General features: G+C 42.5%; 1 protein-coding gene across 7 annotated transcripts in view; it reads right to left on the bottom strand.

The window, feature by feature from the left end:
- Positions 1–7: 7 nt before the first annotated feature.
- Positions 8–20,455, bottom strand: part of ccdc88ab (coiled-coil domain containing 88Ab) — a 58,308-nt gene continuing 37,860 nt past the window's right edge. The window contains exons 21-39 of one of the 7 annotated variants that reach the window (XR_002275087.1): positions 19,962–20,138; positions 19,674–19,835; positions 18,369–18,646; positions 17,953–18,096; positions 17,595–17,781; positions 17,279–17,424; positions 17,030–17,122; positions 16,408–16,610; positions 16,184–16,231; positions 14,496–14,570; positions 12,978–13,214; positions 12,776–12,829; positions 11,016–11,105; positions 10,124–10,404; positions 9,350–9,803; positions 7,477–7,578; positions 4,245–4,284; positions 4,026–4,126; positions 8–1,147 (exon numbers count right to left, since the gene is read on the bottom strand). Coding sequence is in view for 6 of the 7 variants with exons in the window: in XM_020601610.1 (XP_020457266.1) it covers positions 8,889–9,803; positions 10,124–10,404; positions 11,016–11,105; positions 12,776–12,829; positions 12,978–13,214; positions 14,496–14,570; positions 16,184–16,231; positions 16,408–16,610; positions 17,030–17,122; positions 17,279–17,424; positions 17,595–17,781; positions 17,953–18,096; positions 18,369–18,646; positions 19,674–19,835; positions 19,962–20,138 (3,090 nt within the window). In the remaining variant the exon portion in view is untranslated. The other 6 variants (XM_020601615.1, XM_020601614.1, XM_020601610.1 and 3 more) reach the window with 6 other exon arrangements.

Genomic DNA, 20,455 nt, shown 5'->3' with positions numbered 1-20,455 from the left:
TGGGGTGGGTGAATTGACTTTCAGGGTGCAGAGAGTTGCGCATGAGAGTGAGGGGTTTTATCCCCAAAGTGTAAATACAAACACAATCACTCTAGGTCCCTAAGCTCCGGCCTTGAGGGTTGAGCCTTTTTCAGCTTTAGACCCAACATTCGGGCCAGCTTATCCTGAAGTTGCAGAAGGCCTCCATCTGTGTGTACTACAGGAGTCTGAAGCTCTTCACATCTCTGACCTACCTAATCTAAAAGCACGGACACACTTTCTACACCAACTCTCTGGTTTTCTTTTATCTCTATTTTTGATGTGAAGCATGATTTGCCTGAACTATCTAATGGCCTGTACTGTTTCTGCACAGACACTTAAGACTTGATGCTGTTGTGTTCCCTCTTCTGAGGGAGTGAACCTTTCTGCAACTTCAGGTTGCGCTCACCAGAAGGCCCCCCCCCACCCATGGTCCTCTACTTCCATCATTCCTGCCTCTTATACTCTCCACAGCTGTTACTCTTGTGACCATCCCTGTCTTAGTAGCGCCACACCGTGTGATGACAATAGTGTCACCCTTATGCCCGTCTCTTGTTCTGATTGTGTTCTTAAAATCTGTATATTGTCCGTCTTGGCTTGCTGTACTTCTGTGTGAAGTCCTGGCACTATAAAAAGCATGTTAAAAAAAGCAATGCAGCTGAGGGACAAAAAAAAAAAAGGCATGATTGGAAGAGGGCTGTGGGACCTTCGTTAATGGCAGTCAGTGGATTTGGTCCCTTTTGTCACAGTTTTTGTTGTAAATGCTGTAGTTAGTGTGTCGCTGTTGACATTTTATGGTTTTAGCCAGAGCTATAAAAGATTGTGTCGAACCGAATGGAGGATGCTACAACCACTTTTTGTCCACTGATCAGTACACACACAATGCTGAAGTCTTGGGGCACTCTTATGGCTAATTTTATATGTTCACAAGAACATACAAGCACATGAGATCAAAGATTCTCCCTTTAAAGAGGACTAAACATATCTGTCAGTGATTAAACTCCGCAGCACTGTTTTCTCACTGTGTTGTAGAAACTTGGTGTGTGTGTGTGACTTTGTACCAGTGGAGGGCTGAGGCTTGCTGCTCCATAGTAACTCGTGCACTAGTTTGGCTGTTGGTGGTGGTTACCTAAAAGCAGAAACCACAGTGATGCTTCAATCATCACAAATGTCTGTTCATCAAGCAGATTTTTAAAAATGTTGTGAATCATGTGAGCCCGTCCTACTGTATCAACCGCCTGTGCTTCTGAGTGCTGTGACATCTGACACGGCATAAAAACTCCGCGCCCCCACTTTTTGGACTATGACGACAATGCGTTGTAAACCCAGTACTGAAACTATGTGACGTTTTTATGGCTCTAAATAGTTATGTTTGTGCTGTGGGCACTGGCCCGGTTGTTTGTTGATGCTACCAGTCTGACAAGTTGCTTTTCTTTCATTGTGTGTGTGTATTTTCCACACAGTCATGGAGTGTTTAAATCAGAGTACAATGCGGTTAGATGTAAAAGGCCATCTCAAATAGCTGCACAGTTTACCAGAGTATCTGGACATTTTGGATCAAGTTCAAAGTAGCATTTTTGTACAACTTAACATGAAGCCAAAGTAGACAGTCACCGCAGACATGCCGTAGCAGGGAAAGCACAGGTTTGAATGACAGCACAAATCATTTTCAGTACTTGATGTAAATAGAACATTTAAAATGGGTTCTGTGTCACATCAGTTTATTGACTTAAGTTCCGAAAATGATAAAGATAAAAAAAAATTGTTTTTTAAATCACACTACTTGAAATTACGCTATGGATATTTTATGTCAACTGGAACAGTGAGCAGGATTTACATTTCAGCAGTCATATTCTGCATAAGGAGAACTATTACAGCCTGTGTTTGTCTCCCTATCAGTTACTATACGGTGAATTCCCTGCTTCGGCTGACGTGTCAGAGATCCACTCAAATTTAATAAGTGCATTTTAACACAACAGGGTATCGACCTTTGAGTCTCACTACAACAGTGATACGTGACCAAATATAAACTTAACTTTGGGCTGATCACATCAACTACCTGCAAGACAAAATCACTAACAGTAGGTTAAGTAGCTTGCTGTCTGCTGTTTTGATTCATGTGTTTTTAATGCCAATGGGTGCGGAACTTAACTCCATAGTCCAGATACTTTGGTAAATATGTCAGATGAAGACAGGGGGCGAACAGATCCTTGAAACGCTTAAAACAAAAGGTTAGAAAAATGTAATTAAAAACCACAATCTTTTATGGCAACACTATATATGCAGTTTTACAAATGGAAGAAATATGCATGTCTACTTTCTGGTAACTTCTCACAGTTTACTTGATAGAGAATGGAAATCTATGTTACTTGCATCCTAAAGGTTATGAAATGGTTCTGAGATATTGAAAATCAACTGTTATCTCACATTAAAATGCATAAAAGATTAGCAAAAGCCTTAGCTTGTATGTACCCCCTTTGTTAGTAAATTTATTGCATTGTAACATTATACTGAAGGGGCTAAATATCTGTACCAAGAGTTTCAATTGGATGCTGGATTTTTGCATGACCATACATTTAATAAAAATCATTAAAAACTAAGATGTCTTTGGATCATTTTTCATGGTTATTGGGAAAAGATCTGTTATGTATCCACTTTCAGAGGTATTATAGGAATAATGACTACAATTTAAGGTTTAAATTTTAAGGGGGGGGGGGCAGGCATTGAGGTAAACAAATCAGCCTGAGCTGCACCAGTCAAAAAACAAGCGAGGCTGAACTTGGTTCACATTTTTTCCAAGTTTGCCTTAAAATAATTAAGGTCACAGAAATGGCTTTTTTGTTGCTGTGATCATTGCTCCTATTCATACTGGTCATTAAGAGATCCCCTCCTAATGCAAGAACAATGATGGGATCAAAATTCTGCCATGCAAATATGTATTTGGTTTGTCTTAAGTTGACATAACAGCCCCATTAGAAAAAAGTCTGCACTCAAAATCCTAGTTAAGTAAAAATATTAACAGGTAAATGTATATGAAGTATCAAAAGTTATTCTGCAGAAAAATGGCACCTGTGAGTGACATTATATAGGGTCAAATTATTATTACTGATGCATCCATGTATATATATTGTAATGGTTCTAATGTCTAGCATCCTGTTATATGGTTCTACATGTTATTGCCTGAAAGAATGTGAGAGGGGGGGCGCTGTGAGGGGTGTGGGAGGAGAGAGCGAGGAAGAGCAGGCAGTTGTTCGTGTTGTTGTGGAGTGTTGAATGTTGGGAGTTTAAAAAGAGCTCGTTAGCGTGTGCTGTGGCTGAAACAACAGCATGGAAGCCTGTTAAGTTATTACAAATAAAAGGACGTTGATACCACAAGAACGTCGGGCTGCTTCTGTAGGAACGGAGAGTATTACAATATATTTTGCAATTCTAGTTGGCTGAGGTAGAACTTTTTTTTAAATGCAAAATTTATTGGGTATTATTTTAGCACATTACCAGTTTTCTTGCTGTATTTTACCATAAAACCCCAAAAGCACTCAAGTCTAAACTAAAAGTAACTAAAAGTAGAAAATAATCAGGAGTTGTCAAATTTGGGCTCATTTCTACAGGCTCTTAGTAAAACAGATAAATATATACTACAGTATAATGTAATGATTACAGCAACCTTTGTTATTTAGTCCTATCATTGAATTATATTACAATTCAATGTAGTGATTTTAAAAGGATATTCTACTATATAAACAAACATCTAAAAGCTGCTTTAAATAAAAGGCTCAAGTATCGTAACAGTACCTCAAAATTATACCCAAGTATAGCAGCAGGGTGAATATGTTCCTTTCCATTGCTGGACTTTGGAAAGGAACAAGGACTAGGTTTTGTTCCCCATCTCCATCAGAAGAATGAAGGGATCTTCTCATGACCAGTGTGAACAAGAGGAACATTACAGGAAGCAGGAACTGACCTTGACCTTTACAGATACCAGGTGAGCGTGTAGAGTGTTGTCATACCTGTGGTGCACGGCAGTATCCTTCTGCCATCACTCAGGCAGGACGTGTTCTGCTGTGGTGGCTCACATCAGGGGTGCCATTGTGGACATGTTGAAAGGCTTCTGCACAGACCAAGCAGGACAGGATACCAAAATGGTGAGTGGATGCTCATCACAGATACAAATACATCTAGCCATCTGTATTTTGTTTGTCAGAGGCCCTGCAAACCAGTGTTCTCACTTGTTCTGGACGATTAGACCTCTTCTTACTTCAGTTTACCCTGTACAAAGAAGAAAATGAGGTTTAAGTATGGGTGGATTATTGGACAGTGAGACTCCCACATCTCCTATATAGGAGCATCTGTTTGTTACAGTAACATTTTGCTACCTGAACTCTCAGCGCCACAAAGGAGTTGTCATTTTGCATCACTTTATGGTCTCTTCATAGACAATCAACAAAAAGTCTATTAAATCAACAAATAGTCCATTAACTGTTGCCTGATAGAGTAAGTTGTCCCCCTCTAACAGGTATAAGAAGACAATCGAGTGAGGGAGATGTCTGAGAAGAAGTCTAATCAGCCACAGTGAGAGTGGCTGTATGGGAACATCACAGCTGTGCAGGAAGCTTCAATAATATTTTCACTACTTTGAACATTATTTCAGAATCTAAGTAAAAATTTAAGTCATGCAGCTACATGAAATAATGTACATCTTGAAATTAAGCTTTCAAGTGAAGTTCAGAGGGAAACTAATTTTACATCTGTTTATTTTACACTTCTTGAGGAACTACTGCATCTAAAAGCATCAAGCCTTTTGAGGCCACAGGTTTGACAGTGAAAATCTGAGGGTGTGGAGGATTAAAAAAAACTAGTGAACTTAACAGAGACCTGCAGCCAGTCCTCAGCTCCGCTGGACTCTGGCACCCGAGTCTCCCATCGCGCTGTATGGGGTCAAGTGGCATTGTGGGTAATGTAGGCCCCAGGTGTAGCTAAGAAGAATGCATGGGACAGGAGCATGCCTGTGGTTCTCCACAGGATTTGATCCTTTCTTTTTTTTAATTAAACATCTTTTTATATGTTACAGGAGTGTAATGCTAAATTGGAAGAGTATTCTCAAACATCCCATTTTCATACACATATTTGAAATGTCTCATCTTATAAAGGAGTTTGTTATTCTGTCTACTATCATTAAAATAAATGGGGTGGACAAAATACAAACACTTGTCAATAACATAATACCAGTGATGACACAAGTGCTCAGATCCTCAAGGAAAACCACCAATCAATACCAGTCTGTAAAAATACTCCAACCTGTAGATCTATTAAGGACAATGTACTCTATGTGTTAGTGTCCACTATGCAAGGTGACAAGCTCTGTCAGGGTTACATATAGTATTAGATAACTGGATAACTGTGGAGCCAATTAAAGCCATTTTATAGACTAATAGGTGACTTTGTTTACTGAATTGTCATATGTTTATCAAATATGAATAGTTACTAATAGTAACTACTGCTATCCAATAAATGTAATGGAGTAAAAGCAGCCATAACCCGGCAGGATTTCTTCTGGAGTTGCTGTAGAGCACTACATTTCCAGGAGTACCTAACAAACTGGTGAAGTATATTACATCATTTGGAGCTATGTTTGATTTTAACAGTACAGTCTACACCAAAACAAAACCCTTTTAAAAAGTTCATTTTTCATGTGCATTTAATGCCAAAATGCTCAAATTAGTGCAACACTGAAAAGGAGAAAGAAAACAGCTTTCTTACGCTATTTTCACTCGTATGCGGGTTCCTCATCGAAACCCATTTTTTCCACAAGGAACCTGTAACGTGGTTTCATTTGTCCCTATGTTCTGGGAGGGCTCGACATAAAATACAAACAAACAGCAGTCTTGACCAATTTTAATTACATCAAATGGATTTATGCAAAAGTGGAAAAGGACTAAAACACTGGGTCTCATCATCACTATCATGTTCAGCATCACAACACCAGAGCTGTACTGGGCAGGTTACAGGTCACCCATACTCCAGAGCAGAACGGGAAGTGCTACATTAGATGAAATGGTTGTCTGGTCGATGGTCACTGTTGGTGTATGATGATTTAAGTAAAGATGAATTTCATTTCAGGTCATCTCTCTGTACGGACAGCTGTCACATAGGAGGCCAAGAACACTCTCATGACCAGTCTCTTGCTTCTCTTTCAGTTCATACAACGTTCACTCATGACAGACAGTCACACAGCTGTCACGGCTTCGTCAAGTCCTTTTCACATCCTGGCGAGTAAAATCCTCACTAAATGTCGTCCTCTTCTTTGACTGGACAAAGGAAGCTGGGTGATTGGCTGACTGCTCCATGCAGATTGTGATTCTTCAGTCTTAGATTGAGTCAAATGTTTGTGTGGACATGCTTTGAACATGGTTTGTCAACGTTGCGTGTGCATGCTCCCAGTTTACAAGACGATCCACATTTGCTGCATGATCCTGGCGTCCGGCAAAATGAAATTGCACAGAAGATCCAAAAGGGAGTCTGGGTTTGTGTGAATACTGGCACTTGAATCTTAGTAAGCAAAGATGAGTGCACATCTATCAGGACATGTTCAATCTGCCACTGCAGTTTTTATAGAAAAAACTTTTTGTTTGTCGTTTCCTTGATTCAAGGAAGGAAAAAAAAACCTGAAGGAAGCCACTTTTCTCTACTCAAGAGACTTGGGTAAAAAAAAAGGGGGAGGGGGGGGCTAGGATATACAAACTTCTCTCACTGCAGATGGTCTCAGCAGATTAACTCCACTCGGCTTCAGACACACAGCTCCAAGTCCACCTTTCTCTGAGTCCCAGGCAAGCAAGGAGGAGTGGACAGAGTAAGAAAAGAGAAAAGGAGAGATTAGAAAAGTAAAGAGCCCAGGTGAAAGGAAATAGGACACAGAGGAAGAATAGAAAGATTAATGTTAAAAGTCAGAATCTGCATCAGTAAAGACAGCCAGTGATTTAAAAGAGGATCTACATGCGCTTTCAAGGGGGGGGGGAAGGATTTTAGCACTACACCAAAGCCATGCAGCAAGTCTGAAAGCACCGGAAAGAAACACTCAGCAGTCGTCTTAACCAACAACACAAGAGGCCACAGAGGAGGGATGTGCTGAGCTGCTGGAGTCGGGCAACTTCTCTTTGGGACATTTAGGGGCACAAACAGGCACAGCGCTCATCCACCCAGAGCAGTGTGGTGAAACGGCCCATATGCCATGCAGACCAGGTTTCCCATTTGACTGTGACAGGCGTTTGGCACCACAGGGCCAGTGGGGTGACAGTCTGGACAGTGAGGGGGGAGCTTTGGGGTAACAGCTTAGAGAAGCAGGGGAAACAAGTGCATGACAGGATGGAAGACATCTGTTACACCATGTTTTAGGTTCCCATGGAGACAAGACCAAACCCCTTCCCTCTCCCTACAGCTCCCGCTCGAGCAGCGCTCACTCACCACGCGCTCACAGCAGGGTAGCAAACAGACGAGGGTGGGGACGGCTTTAGCAGCTTTGCTGCTGCTCCCCGCTCCTGCTTTTAGACTTTCTGCCCTCCACATCTGTAGGACAAAGGCAATGTTTATTACATCTGTAGACAGTGACAAAAACATCATCATTTGCTTGTTACCTGTACATACTGTAGATCAAGATAAATACAACAGAGCAACTACAGAGTAGAACAACGAGAATAAATAAGGATCTAGATGCAGACAGGTCCACTAGTATCGGCACAATGAGCAGTTCTGGTCATCGATTATAAATGAATAATGATAATCTGTACATGATCTTGTCAGTCGAAAATGCATGATCAAATATTATCCATCTGCAAACTAGGACGAGTCAGGATATAAAAGTTTAAAAATACCAAAATAAATGATGTTGGTGTCACTCCCAAAACAATCTGCCAACTCCCTGTTTCATGAACTCTACATAACAGTCATCCTGGTCGTATTGCACAGTCACTGTTTACATTCACTTACTAAATCTGCCCCTCTGATCGTTTTGGGAATGAAGCGTCATCATTTTGTCACTGTCCACCAGCTCAAATCTCATCAGATACTCCAGTTAATATATATATATAAACAAAAATGTGTCAAATGTACAAAAACAAACAATACACACCATCAAGAGAAACAAAAACCATTTTGGTCACAGTAATCAAACTCGGTGTTTCAGGCCAGACAGAAAAAAGCCATGCAGCTTAGTGGATAATGCAACTGAAGTAAAGCAGTGAAAGACACTCTCCCCTACATCAACACATCACAGTAAACACAAAGTGGATGGTCGATCTGTTATCTGACACATTCAGTGACTTTGATTTGAGGAAACTGTTACTATAAGATTTGTCCCACAATGCTTTGCTCTCTAACAGAGACAGCCATTTCTGACAGTATGTGGTTCTGCTGCTTTTTACAGATCCTTCTGACAGATTCACTGAACCTGCTGTCACTTTGTGTGTTTTGGCAGCATGTGAAACTCAATTCCTGATAAATCTCCAGTATTTCTACTCACTGCAGAAATTTGGAGCCTTAACTGTGACGTTTAGACCCATTACAGCAGATAATAATGTAATGTTAGTCAGTGAAACAGTGATATGACACAGACATTTGGATGGAAGAACATTTATCCCAGTTCCCACCTCAGAGAACAGAAAGGTCAGAACAGGGGTGACACAAAAAGAAAAAACAAAAACAGCAAATCACTGATCAGCACTGTGGTAAACCAGAAAAGAAGGAAACCAGCACAGCACACAGACAGACTGCTCTGATGATACATGCAGAGGAGGAGGACTGGTCAGTGTCCATCCTTTCATTCTCTCTTCTGAGTCAAGTCTGGTACAGAGATCAGCAACCCAGAAGCTGCCTGTCACTCACACACACCCATACTCATACCACAGAGACTGGCTGTCCTCTGGGCTCAGTGACTGCTCTGAATTGTTCACACGATCTGGATCGACACCCTCATTATACTCTTTCAAACTGGCTGTGCTGGATGTCATCTGGCTGTTTGTTTGGCTATGAGGGGTCTGGTTTGAGGAGGAAATGTGGTTGTGGTTAGGAAGAGGGTGTGTTTTATTTGTAACAGGTGGCCCGCTGATGTTGCTGACTAGGGTGGGATTTAGAGACAGGAAAGGGATGTTATTGCCTGCTGACTCGCTAAAGATGGAGTCCATGAACACTGACTCAACAGTGAAGGAGGGGCCCAGAAAGGACTCGAGGGTGGAGAGGTCAGGGTCATCCAAGCTATGGCATGGCAAGCTGAGTGACTTGGGCAGGGGTGTGATGGTGGTAAGGGGTCCCTGTAGGTTGGTGATCTTGGGGTTGTACTCACTGGGTGTAGGCTGGGAGCGTAGCCCAGCCTTCATGGGAGCGACAGGAGGAGACACGTCAACTGACACAGGCTGCCGATTGTCCTTGGACAACAGGTCGTGGATGCTGGTGCGCCGTGTGGTGCCTTCGGCCGTGGAGATGACGCTGCTGGCCCGAGGCAACGTAGAGGAGGTGGAGTCTAGGCGTTCAGAGACGGATGTGGCTTTTCCCTGCGAGGACAGGCTGGAGCGGACCGGGACGGAGCCTTTCACACGGGTGCTTTCTGCCTTCCGCAGGGATGGGCGCCCCGGTTGTCCAGAGGATCTCGGTGGACGGTCAGCGCTAACTGGTGCTGCTTTCCCACTGGATGAGCGTAATATGCCCCGTCCCTTTGTGGAAGTGCGCTCTTTCTGCACGTGCTCAGAAGTAGTGGAGAGGCGAGTCAAGTCGACAGCGAGGTTCTCCTGACTGCCGGACTATGTACGACAGAGGAAACAAAACACCAAAAACATTCATACACAATCCTGTCATATCAAAGGTGTGATTTTCTTTTGACCAAATACTATTAACTAAGTCTGTGCCAATATTGCCTTTAATAATTTGATAAGAGTTGAAACAATTAGTTGAATAATTCTTAGATTTTTAACAAAACAGTCTTTGTTTCCAGTTTCTTCAAAATGACGATCAGCTGCTTTTCTCGGTCATATGAAGCAGTAAACAGAATATCTTTATGTTAGAAGTGCATAAAATCCAACACATAGTAACACATGAGTTATAAAGGAGCTAGAGGCCTTACCTCTGCTGGATCAATACCCTCATTCAGGAACTGCTGCAGGGAGAGCACTTCGCTACCCAGGGATCCTGTCTTCCTGGTCTGGAGCTGGCTGGGACTGCCTGCGGTGGTGGACGGGTCAAGGGACCTGCGCAGCTGCAGCGGGCTCTGGTGGGAGGAACGTGATGAGGTGGGCTGCTGGACAGGGCTGCTACCACTGCTGGACCACACCTCTTGGTCTAAACTTAGGCTGAACTCTCCGCTGCTCTCACTTTGAGGCCTGCTGATGTTGCCGTTCAGTGCGCCTGTGGGAGGGGGAAACGGTCTCATCACTGGGAAAGATATTTATGATCTTTATTGACCTTTATCATTCACCACGAGGAATTGCATTAGTATTGATCAAACCACTCTTTGCCTACATGGCTTACATGTTAATATCTCATAAGGTAATGTGAAGCAAAATGTATTGTAAAATAGTTTGAGATTGAAGTGTATTAAGTCTTCATAACTGAAATGTGTTGCAGCTCGTCAATTACTCTTTTATAACGCCATCCATCACTGATGCCTTGACAGTGGAAGAGAGGAGACTGATCTATAAGGAATGTGATGAAATTATGTTTAATATTCAATAATCTATCATTTTCGTGCCATGGTGCCGTAAAAATGCACCAAACCACCATCTACCCATCTGGATTTGTTCAGTGAAACTTCAATATCAGAAAAAAAGCGAGAGACTAAATGTAGTAAGCCTTAAGCTTTAAATCAGGACAAACCGGCTTGATACAGTTTTTACAGGACGAGGCAATAAAGCAGGTAAAAGTAAAGGCACTGAAGAAAAAGATAAAGGGAGCAGAAGAGGAAGGCAAGAGTGGTTAGTTAAGAGGAGAAATGGAGGTTTAGGGAAGGAGGATCATACCTTCGCCTTCCAGAGGAGAAGTGAGGTGGGAGTTAACGTTACTATTACTAGTGGTGGTCCTGTTGCTATGGAGACTGGAGGGTCTGGAGGCTGGGTAAGGGGCAAAAGGGAAGACACAGGCGCACACACACACACACACACACACACACAGTTAGGATATAGATACACATACATGTATCCACACAAGCACAAAGAGTGACACGTAGGCACATGATAACTGACAAAGTGTCCTGCTGGGGCAGCAGATGGCACGTGACAGGCAGAGGGACAGGAAGGAAGGCCCGGTGCCAGGCTGCAGCCCCAGCATGGCCAGTCAGTAAACAAAACAACAACTTCTGGCTAGGAGGGCAGGGACACCTAAATCCAAGGACCGGTCCACCTTAGAGAAGAGTGGACTGACTGACAGAGACCATACTGATTAACAGAAGATGAGTGTGTGAGGAAAATTAGTAATAAAAGAAATGAACATGTACACACAAGGAGAACGAGAAAGTGAATTATCAAAAGGAGTGGTGACAATGTGACCTTGTTCTTTCCTGTGTTTTTTGGAGCAGTTTCAGCTGGAAACCAGGGGCCGTGAGGTCATTTCAAACTGGTTTACAGGACATGAGTGACATGAAATTCAAATTTAAGATTTACCTTTACGTTACCGATCAAAGCTCTTATTGTGTCTAGGAAACCAGCCCAGTATTTGTGGCCCAGAGTGATATTCAGTGCCAAGTAGTTGTCACTTACTACAGATGCTACAGGGCACTCTGCACATAACGCTCAGCTCAACAGGGGAAGGACACAGAGCCAAAACACTGCTATACACCTGCAGGCCTGATAAGATGTGCACACATTCACAATACAACATGTTTGGGGTACATCACACTGCTCATTACTGCTGCCTGTTGTACAAAACTAGCAAAGTTGAATGTCTTAATGATTTGGAACAAAGAAACAAAAACAGAGAATTTAATGGCAGTTTTAAAAATTAAGAATGTATGTGAAGCTGCCATCAATGCTTTTACACACAACATCTCTAGAAGATGGGCTATTGTCTGAAGCATTACAGGTAATGTCTGGTGTGAGCGAGAGTGGATGTTTTCTCCAGCCATTATGGCGATGTACTGCGGAAGTGCATCTCACATCAATGCATTGGATTTTTTTGAGTGCATTGTGGAAACTCTTCAGCCAAACAGAATCCAGGTTGGGCACTAATGCCACAGCATGTCTAGGGGAGCCAGTTCTAAGATCCTTTTGGATTATAGGTGAACTATTTTACAAAAAAACATTTCAACCAATGAAAAACTCAGACAAAACTGATGCCAACAGAGTGTAGACCTAATTTAAGTGCTAGGAATGTGTGGCAGTAGTTTGGCAGCTGTTGAACAACTGGGTCATCTACATTAGGGCGAACTAAAACTGATGAACAGCTGCCTGTCTGCAGATTAACTGCCCTGGATAAAGTCCTAAAGCCTGGAATAGAGTCAATCCTACATTCAGTGGAGGCTGATCTCCCCCTCTCTCTTGTGCTTCATAAAATTGCTTTTCCTACCGTAGATCAGGCTTAGTCGAAGTGCAGGAAGGCAGCTGAAAGATTAGCAGTGGGACCGCTGAGGACGTGACCTGTTTTTTTCAAGCTATTTAGTCTTTTCATATTCCTCAAATAAATCGCCTTCAAACGTGCACAGCTGGTGCTGAAAGGCTGCTGCAATTTCCCATCCTTTTTCTTTTCATTTGACAAGTCTTCAGTCTGATGTCAGGTCAAGACTTACCTTGACTTTTGGGGTCATCTAGGGAGCTGCCAACATCCTCGCAGGAGACATGATCTGTTGAGAAACAGACGAGCGTGAAGCTATAGCTATTTTTTGCACTCCGATATGACAGCTACCAAACATATTGAAAGGTCCATTCTGTGTACCCCCCCAAGAAAAACCCTGTACTTCCTTTTTTGCACCCTCACACGAAACTACTGACCTTTGACCTGAAGCTGGTGCTTGGCCCGGCTGTGCTCTGCAGTGGGCAGGGTGAGAGTGGCACAGTCGATGGCATTAGTAGAAAAGGCGAGTTCTTTCATGCGCTGACCGCTACGTCTGCTTCGGCCCGTCACGCCTACATCTCCGGCCTCAGTGCCATCTAGGTTGTCGGTGCTGCCTGCCCACTGAGGCCCCGGACCCCCGGCCACCGTGATTGTCTGCAGCAGGTCATTCATAGCTGAGCGGATGAACATATGGATGGAAATGAGGACAAGAACATTACAAGGCACATGCAGGCAAACAGTATTATTACAAGAAGTTGTTAAAAAGATTCAAACAAAAATTATCTAAAGTGCACAAAGGTGGCTGTTGCATGGTTAGCCATCCTTAACACAGTCAGCCAGACATTCGTTCAAACACGTGAAAACTTCACCCTAAGAGCCACTGTCTTCATGCACTTTGTTTAATGAGCTGTCTGTGATGGTACAGAAGGATGAAGGCATGCAGAGCTGCTCCAAGCAGCAGCAGCAGCAGCAGCACTGTATGCAAAAGATCAGAATCACAGTCAGAGAATTCCATGTCAGAGCAATAAGATCTGAAATGCAGCACACAGACAGATGAAGAAAGAGAGAAAAAGCAAGCGAGAGAGATACAGAAGCTCCATTTCAGGTACTCCATGGTGAATGTGAGCAGTGATCGGACGGTTGGTGAATTTTTTTGTTTTTTTTTAGGCCATGCTGTAATTAAAGATGGGATGAAACACCACAGGCACACGAAATGGCAAAGCCACGCAGACTCTCCCACTCTCTCACCTGACACCACACAAAAACACAGCTTTTCTTTCAGAATACACAAACAAAATGAAACAGAGCACATGACAAAGCTGCCCAATAAGTTGCCCATTTCACAATGATTCCCAAAATCAAAGATAAGCTCTAGCAGATAGATGAGAAACGAAAACCAAACTGCACAACACTACGAGACATCTACTGCATAGAAACATAAAACCCTTCTGTCACAGCAGTTATGTATTATGCTTTTTTAGTAAGGTCAGAACTAAATTAATTTTCATTTGTACATCTTTAAGAGTTTTGGGTTGTTGCTATTTATTCATTGGCTAACAGTGAAAACAAAGTGACACTACGCTGATGAAAGCTGACAACAGGTGTGAATACAGTAGATTCTCTACAGGAGGGAGTAAAGGCGGCTGGAGGTGGCAAAGAGGTCGGGGTTACTAGGGGAAAGACTACAAGGACGAGTCACTGATGTCACCAAATGCAGCACTGGGGTATGCAACAAAAAAATTGAATCAATGGTAATTCTTGTGCAGACATCTCCACAAGACATCAGACAACTTCAAACTCAGTAAATGGAAAGTAATCCCACTGTATACTTGATTAGTTTAAGGACTGCAGCCACTCTGACATCAGTGACTGATCCTTCGTTGTTTCTCCTACAATGACACTGGAAGGACAAGGAGGCGGAGGAGAGCTAGAGTGGCGGCTAACTGAGGTCTTACACATGGAGCGCCGGTAGATGGCTTTGGCCTTGTCTTTGTCCTTGGATCTGTTCCTCATGAAAGGCAACTTTAAAGCTGTCAGAGTGCAGCCAGAGATGGACAAGGGGGAGAGAGAGTGAGGGAGGTGGACGGGGGGGACAAAACAGAGGGATGAGGTTAACGTTGTCGCAAACCGAGCCAGGGAGACAGCAGAGAGAACTGAGCTCCTGGACATCCAACTGGACAAGAGACAACACTGCAATAGACACTACAATGGCATGAATTATGTCATTACAAAGCCTATTTGATTTTGACAAGACTGCATTTCATTTCAATCAATACAAATATGATTCCTTCTTGTTATTTAATGGAAATAAACTAGCAATGCTAGTACAAGTTAATGGAGCTGAACATTTCTGTTCAAAAATAAACTGATCACAATTTAGGTCTGTAATTTTTAAATAAAATAAAAAGTGCTGGATGGACTGAAATGTCTTTTACAAACTTCTCTAAAACCTGAATAAAACTTTTAAGGGCAGACGTCTGTGCAGAAAATGCAACTAAAACAATGTAAACACACTGTCCAAACACACACTCCATCAGCATCCAATCAACTACACACAAACACACTCATGTTGATGATCACGTGTTGTATTGTAATACTGGTTAAACATTACACACCACCGACACAATACGACACCTAGATGAGTCAAGAAGACGAAGGGTATTAAAGGGTGCAACAGGAGGGTGAGAAGGTCAAAGGGCAACATCAGGGACAACTACAGTGTTTCTAGTTCTGCCAGAAAGAATAAATAACTGCCAACTTTATTAATGAATACCTGACTATGTAATGTCTTTGGTACAGTTGTTGTAATTTACATTTTATTACACTTTTGTCAACGAGTACCTTTTCGTTATCTTAGTGTTAAAGGTTACTTTAAATGGAAATAAAAGAAATGCATTTTGTACTTTAACCTTTCCCACTTGTATTATCATACTGACTACCCTTTCACTTTACAGTACTTCATGTTCATATTTCAGGGAATAAAACATTTAGTTTCATCTTTAAGCATGCTTATATTAAGAAGTAACCCTACGAGCCCATGTACAGTTAAGATACGTACAACTGAATATGACACATCTTACGTTGACAATGCATTGCACCTTTTAATAGCCATGATGCTATGTTAGACATTTCTTTCTTATTTACAGGTGAACTGCACAGATCAGCAGGTTGACATGGTTTTAACCATGAGAGCTAACCAGTCTTTGGCCTGTTAGAATAAACAACAGTCAACTGGACCTGGTTCAAAATAAGGAACAGTTTGACATTTTGGGAAACTTGTGCTTATTGGCTTTCTGATGAGTTAGTAGAGAATAATCCTACCACTCATTGTTTGTTTTTTTTTTAAACCAAACTCTGTGCCAAAAAAGGTAATAGGCCAATTTTCCAAAATGTCCAACTTAATGGTGGACACTTAATTTACACTTCAGGTCAGAGAAATCAAGCGCACCATCTCTTGTTTCAAACACAGAAAATGCATCTACGTTTTGAACCAGGCCCATGGACAAGAGTCAACGTTGTGGTGCAGTGCAGCTCACCTGTAACCTCTATGACAGCTGAGTGACATGGACAACGGACTCACGAAAACATGCCCGAATGACAGCCGGCTCACAAACCCCGCCCACCCTCCCCATCCGCAGCATACCATTGGAAGAACCCTGCCCTTGGGCATGGGGCTGCTGCCCTCTCCTCCCTTTGCAGAGAGAGAGTGTGTGGGATAAAGAAACAAAGGAGCAGTTACAGAAGGAAAGACCCATTTAATCACTCACACACACACCAAGTAGAAGTGTGTTTTGTGGGTATGTGAGTGTATGATTATGTGTCTGTATTCTTGGTCACTGTGTGTACATGGGTTTCATTTGTACTCACGGTTGCTCCTCTTCTGTCTGAGTGTGTCATCCAGCGAGTTGGAGCCAGAGCCTACAGACGAGCTGTCCTGACTGTCCTGAGGAAAGCTCAGGAACACGTCCCCACATTCTGAACGGGATGGAGTCAGTGTGAGCGAACGCATCCTCTCCCGGCTCTTCGGCTTGATCAACTTCTTCATCTTCAGAGTGATCCAGTTGCCACGCCTATAAAGGAGAGATGGGGCAGAATGTGAGACAGAGACACTCAGGAACAAAAGAATAGAAAATGGGACCAAAAATAATATGAATGCTGGATGTATTTTAGCTCTGATGCATTCCACGCATGTTTGCTACTTCAAGGCTTTATTGTAGCCTCTACATCAAGTTTAACAATCACTGCAGTACAAAGCTGCTTAAAGCTCTGCAGACCATAAATATTGACTCATCCCTTCCTGTGGCTGCAGTGTTTTCTGCCATTTCCCCACCTGAGATAAGAATATTACATGATAGTTTTCTATAATACACTGGTGTGTTTGAGTCACACCACTCATAACCAGGTTATTTTACATATAAATGTTGGTTTTGAGAGGTTTCTTCAGTTTTTTTTTTTTTTACTGATGTAACCAGATGAAGTAGCATTTTACCTGCGTGGAGGTGAGGGGTCATAGAACTTGTACTGGTCCATGATCTTCTCCTCCAGCTTCTCCTTCTGTCTCCTCAGCTCATTCAGCTTGTCTCTGAAGGGTAGAGAAAGGACAATAGATCCAATATCCAGTATAACAAATAAGAGTTTAAAGGCAGTTTTCCAAACATATTAGTGGAATATCAAAATAACTGCATCAAGAAAACAAGTTTGCTGTCCCTCTTAAAGAAAATACATTATGAAGATTTACATGTATTGTCTTTGCTCTACATGGAACAGGTCCTTGCTCTCCATGGTCTGCTCCAGCAGTGTGCGATTCTGTAGCATCAGAGTCTGGATCTGGTCCAACAGATGGCGATTCTCCTCTTCCAGGTTTCCTTTTAGCTGGCTCAACAACTAATACACATATTAAAGAGAAGCTATGACACCTGCCTCAACTTCAAATATGATACATTAAAGGGGTGAGTGATCCACAACACAGCTGGCTTAAGAAACCCTCTCTACAAACAGCATATATTAAAACGGGTAAAGACAGCTGGCTGGAGGGGAGAAGAGATACTCCTTACCTCACACTGGTTGGTGAGCTTGGTGGAAGTAATGTCCAGCTGCTGGTACTGCTCCTTCAGTTTGGAGAACTCAGCCTCCAGCTTTGTCTGCTCCAACTTAGCACTGTTTAACTGGCTCTTGATGTTCTTGTGGTCCAACTGGAGATTCTCATTGTCCTTGAGCAGCTGACAATAGGTAGTATTCAGTCTGAGGAGAGAACAGAAGGACTGCTCAATATTTAGACACATGCATGGACAGTAAAGGGGGCTTTTCTACATTTCAAGGTATAATTTAAGGAAATGATCAAAATTTAAAAAGGTTGCATCACTTTAATTTGCATAGTGTTAATACAAAACTATTGACACAGGCTGATCTGACCTATCATTTTCCTCTTTGAGCAGTTTGCACTGGTCAGCTGTGGCTTGGTGCGTTTGGTTCTCTACTGCCATCTTGTCCTGCTGCTCTTTTAGATTTTTCTCCAGATCCTCCAGCTCCCCCTTCCTCTGCAGCAGCTGCTTATACCTGCATGTGTGAAAAAGCACACATACATATTGAGAACCAATCCATGAGTTACATAAAGAAAGATTTAAGTTGGAAAGGGAGGTAATACAAACAGGTATATACATCATGTCAGGAGGCGTACAGTTTCTTCCATTTACCCAGCATGGTTGCTTTTATAATTGTTTAATATTGACCCTATAGAAGGTCAAAATAGTGCATAAAGTCAGCAGCAAGACTTGAACTGTAATAAGACGAGCATGTGCCCATCCCAAGCTGTAAAAACGCCATCTCACTTGTCCTCCAAGTCCCTGTGCTGCTGCTCCAGGTTCTTGTGGGAGGTCTTCAGGCCGCCGTGTTTTCCTATTAAGGCCTCATACTCAGCCGCCTGCCTCTCATGGAGCGCTGCCAGCTTCTCATAATCACGGAGGAGCATCTCATAGGTGGCCCTCAGCTCTTCTTTCTCTTTCAGTGCTCCTTCACGCTCACCTTCCACGCTGCTCTGCTGGCTCTGCAGCTGGGCATTCTGGGTCATGAGCGCTGCACTCTGTGAGCTCAGGGTAGAGTTCTCCACCTAAAGTGTGGATGGAGGAGATATATTAAGTAAATAGGAGTTAACATGGAGGTTAGGAAGAAGACAAGGGCTAAAGGAATTGCAATAACAATGAATGAAGTGGAAAGAAAGAGAAAGGTAAAATATAGAAAAGAGGGAAAAAGTTGTAAAAAAAGTATCACGAGAGAATTGGAGAAAGGAGGTGAGAGTTGAAGAAGGGGGCGCGCAAGAAGAGATGAGTGGAGGAAGGAAACATTGAGCAGGGGGTGTGAGATTTGATTTGTTTAAAACTACAATCACCATCATCATCTGCCTTACTACGCCTCTGACACACACAATCCACTTCACACATACACAAAGAGCAAGAAGCTACTGTATGGTCAGTGTAAATCCGGTCATAAGCAGGGTTTGAATTGTTGCCAAACAGGGAATACAAGTCTAAATCCACAGCAGGGAGCTAAGCAGCCTGGCAGGGCGACTGTACAAACAGAGCACTACAGAAAAAAGGCTGGATGGCTTTGAGTTTTGTGTTAAAAATGTAGGATTATTGATATATTACACAAAGGATTATACAAAATTTCAGAAAGCATTTTATCCTTGCTACAGGTTCAGACATTATCATAACCCAAGCCATTTGAGCCATCTGATACCAAACTGATTTGTGATTTTAGGTTATATAAATTAAACTGACAATAACATTAGGAAACTACATTCCTTACATTGAATTAAAACATAAAAATACCCTATTCAGTCATAAATTACAATTACATTTCTATCAGCTGATTAAGATCATATGGTACGACTGAAAGCTCCAGAAGAGCTACTACCATTAACGTTGTGGTGAAACTTTTTCATCAATTGCTGTTTCCAAGGTCAAGCATCAACTTTCACATTTTAAGCTAACATAGATAGTAAGCCCTTTAAGTGATCAGAAAAGACTTTGCTGCATTTAAGTGAGGCAGGCCTGCGACTTCAGGCGTACACTAGTAGACTGATAGCTTAGCTCTCTCACTGGGCACTGTGTTGTGTACGATGGGTAGGGCGCTACCTGCAGCTTGGCATTCTGCGTCTGTAGTGTCGTATTGTTCTCCTGTAATGAGGCAGTCTGTCGCTGCAGGGCCACTATCTGAGCCTGCAAGTTGGAGCTTTGAGATTCCAGTTGTTTGAGCTGGCTCTTCAGGGCCGCTTTTTCAGCCTGCAGCGTGGCATTCTGGGGAAAAAAAACAAAACATATACTGTAGTATCAAACAGAAAATAATTCTAATGTGTGTAATAGGCATTCTTAAAGGAAAATTCACATAAGCCATCCTAAAGTCCTGATATTTTGATAACTTACATTCCTCTCCACCTCGATGAGTCTGTCTTTGACTTTCAGCAGTTCCCTGGTGGCTTCATGGCTCTCCTTCTCCCATTTACTGACAGACTGAGGGTTCTCCCCTCCTCTAGAGGGTGAGCTCTGCACCATCCTCTCCTCCTCCTCCCTCTGACGTAATGCTTCATAGTTTTTCTTCACCTGGAGAGAAACACATCGGTGTAAACCATGAAATAATTGATATTTTCTGCTCCCTCTGTACATTAAAACTCACTCTTAAAAACATAACATGTAAATCCAAAATGGCTGAGAGCGATAGCGCAGGGTTTGCCTGGAGTTACAGAAATAAAAATAGACTATTGTAGTAGAGCATAACATGATAATTTAACACCAGACAGTTTCAGAGCTGAAACTCAGAGTTCATCCAGAGGTGCCTCAACATTTCCACTCAGCATTAGAGCTTTGGATTGGATTTGTGTCAGCAAGAACAGAGAACAACCATTTCCTAAGAGGAAAGC

This window comes from Monopterus albus, unplaced genomic scaffold, assembly GCF_001952655.1.
Source record: "Monopterus albus unplaced genomic scaffold, M_albus_1.0 scaffold52.1, whole genome shotgun sequence".
Classification (NCBI taxonomy): Eukaryota; Metazoa; Chordata; class Actinopteri; order Synbranchiformes; family Synbranchidae; genus Monopterus; species Monopterus albus.
The sequence above is the reverse complement of the archived record's forward strand: the minus strand, read 5'-3'. Positions and strand labels throughout refer to the sequence as shown.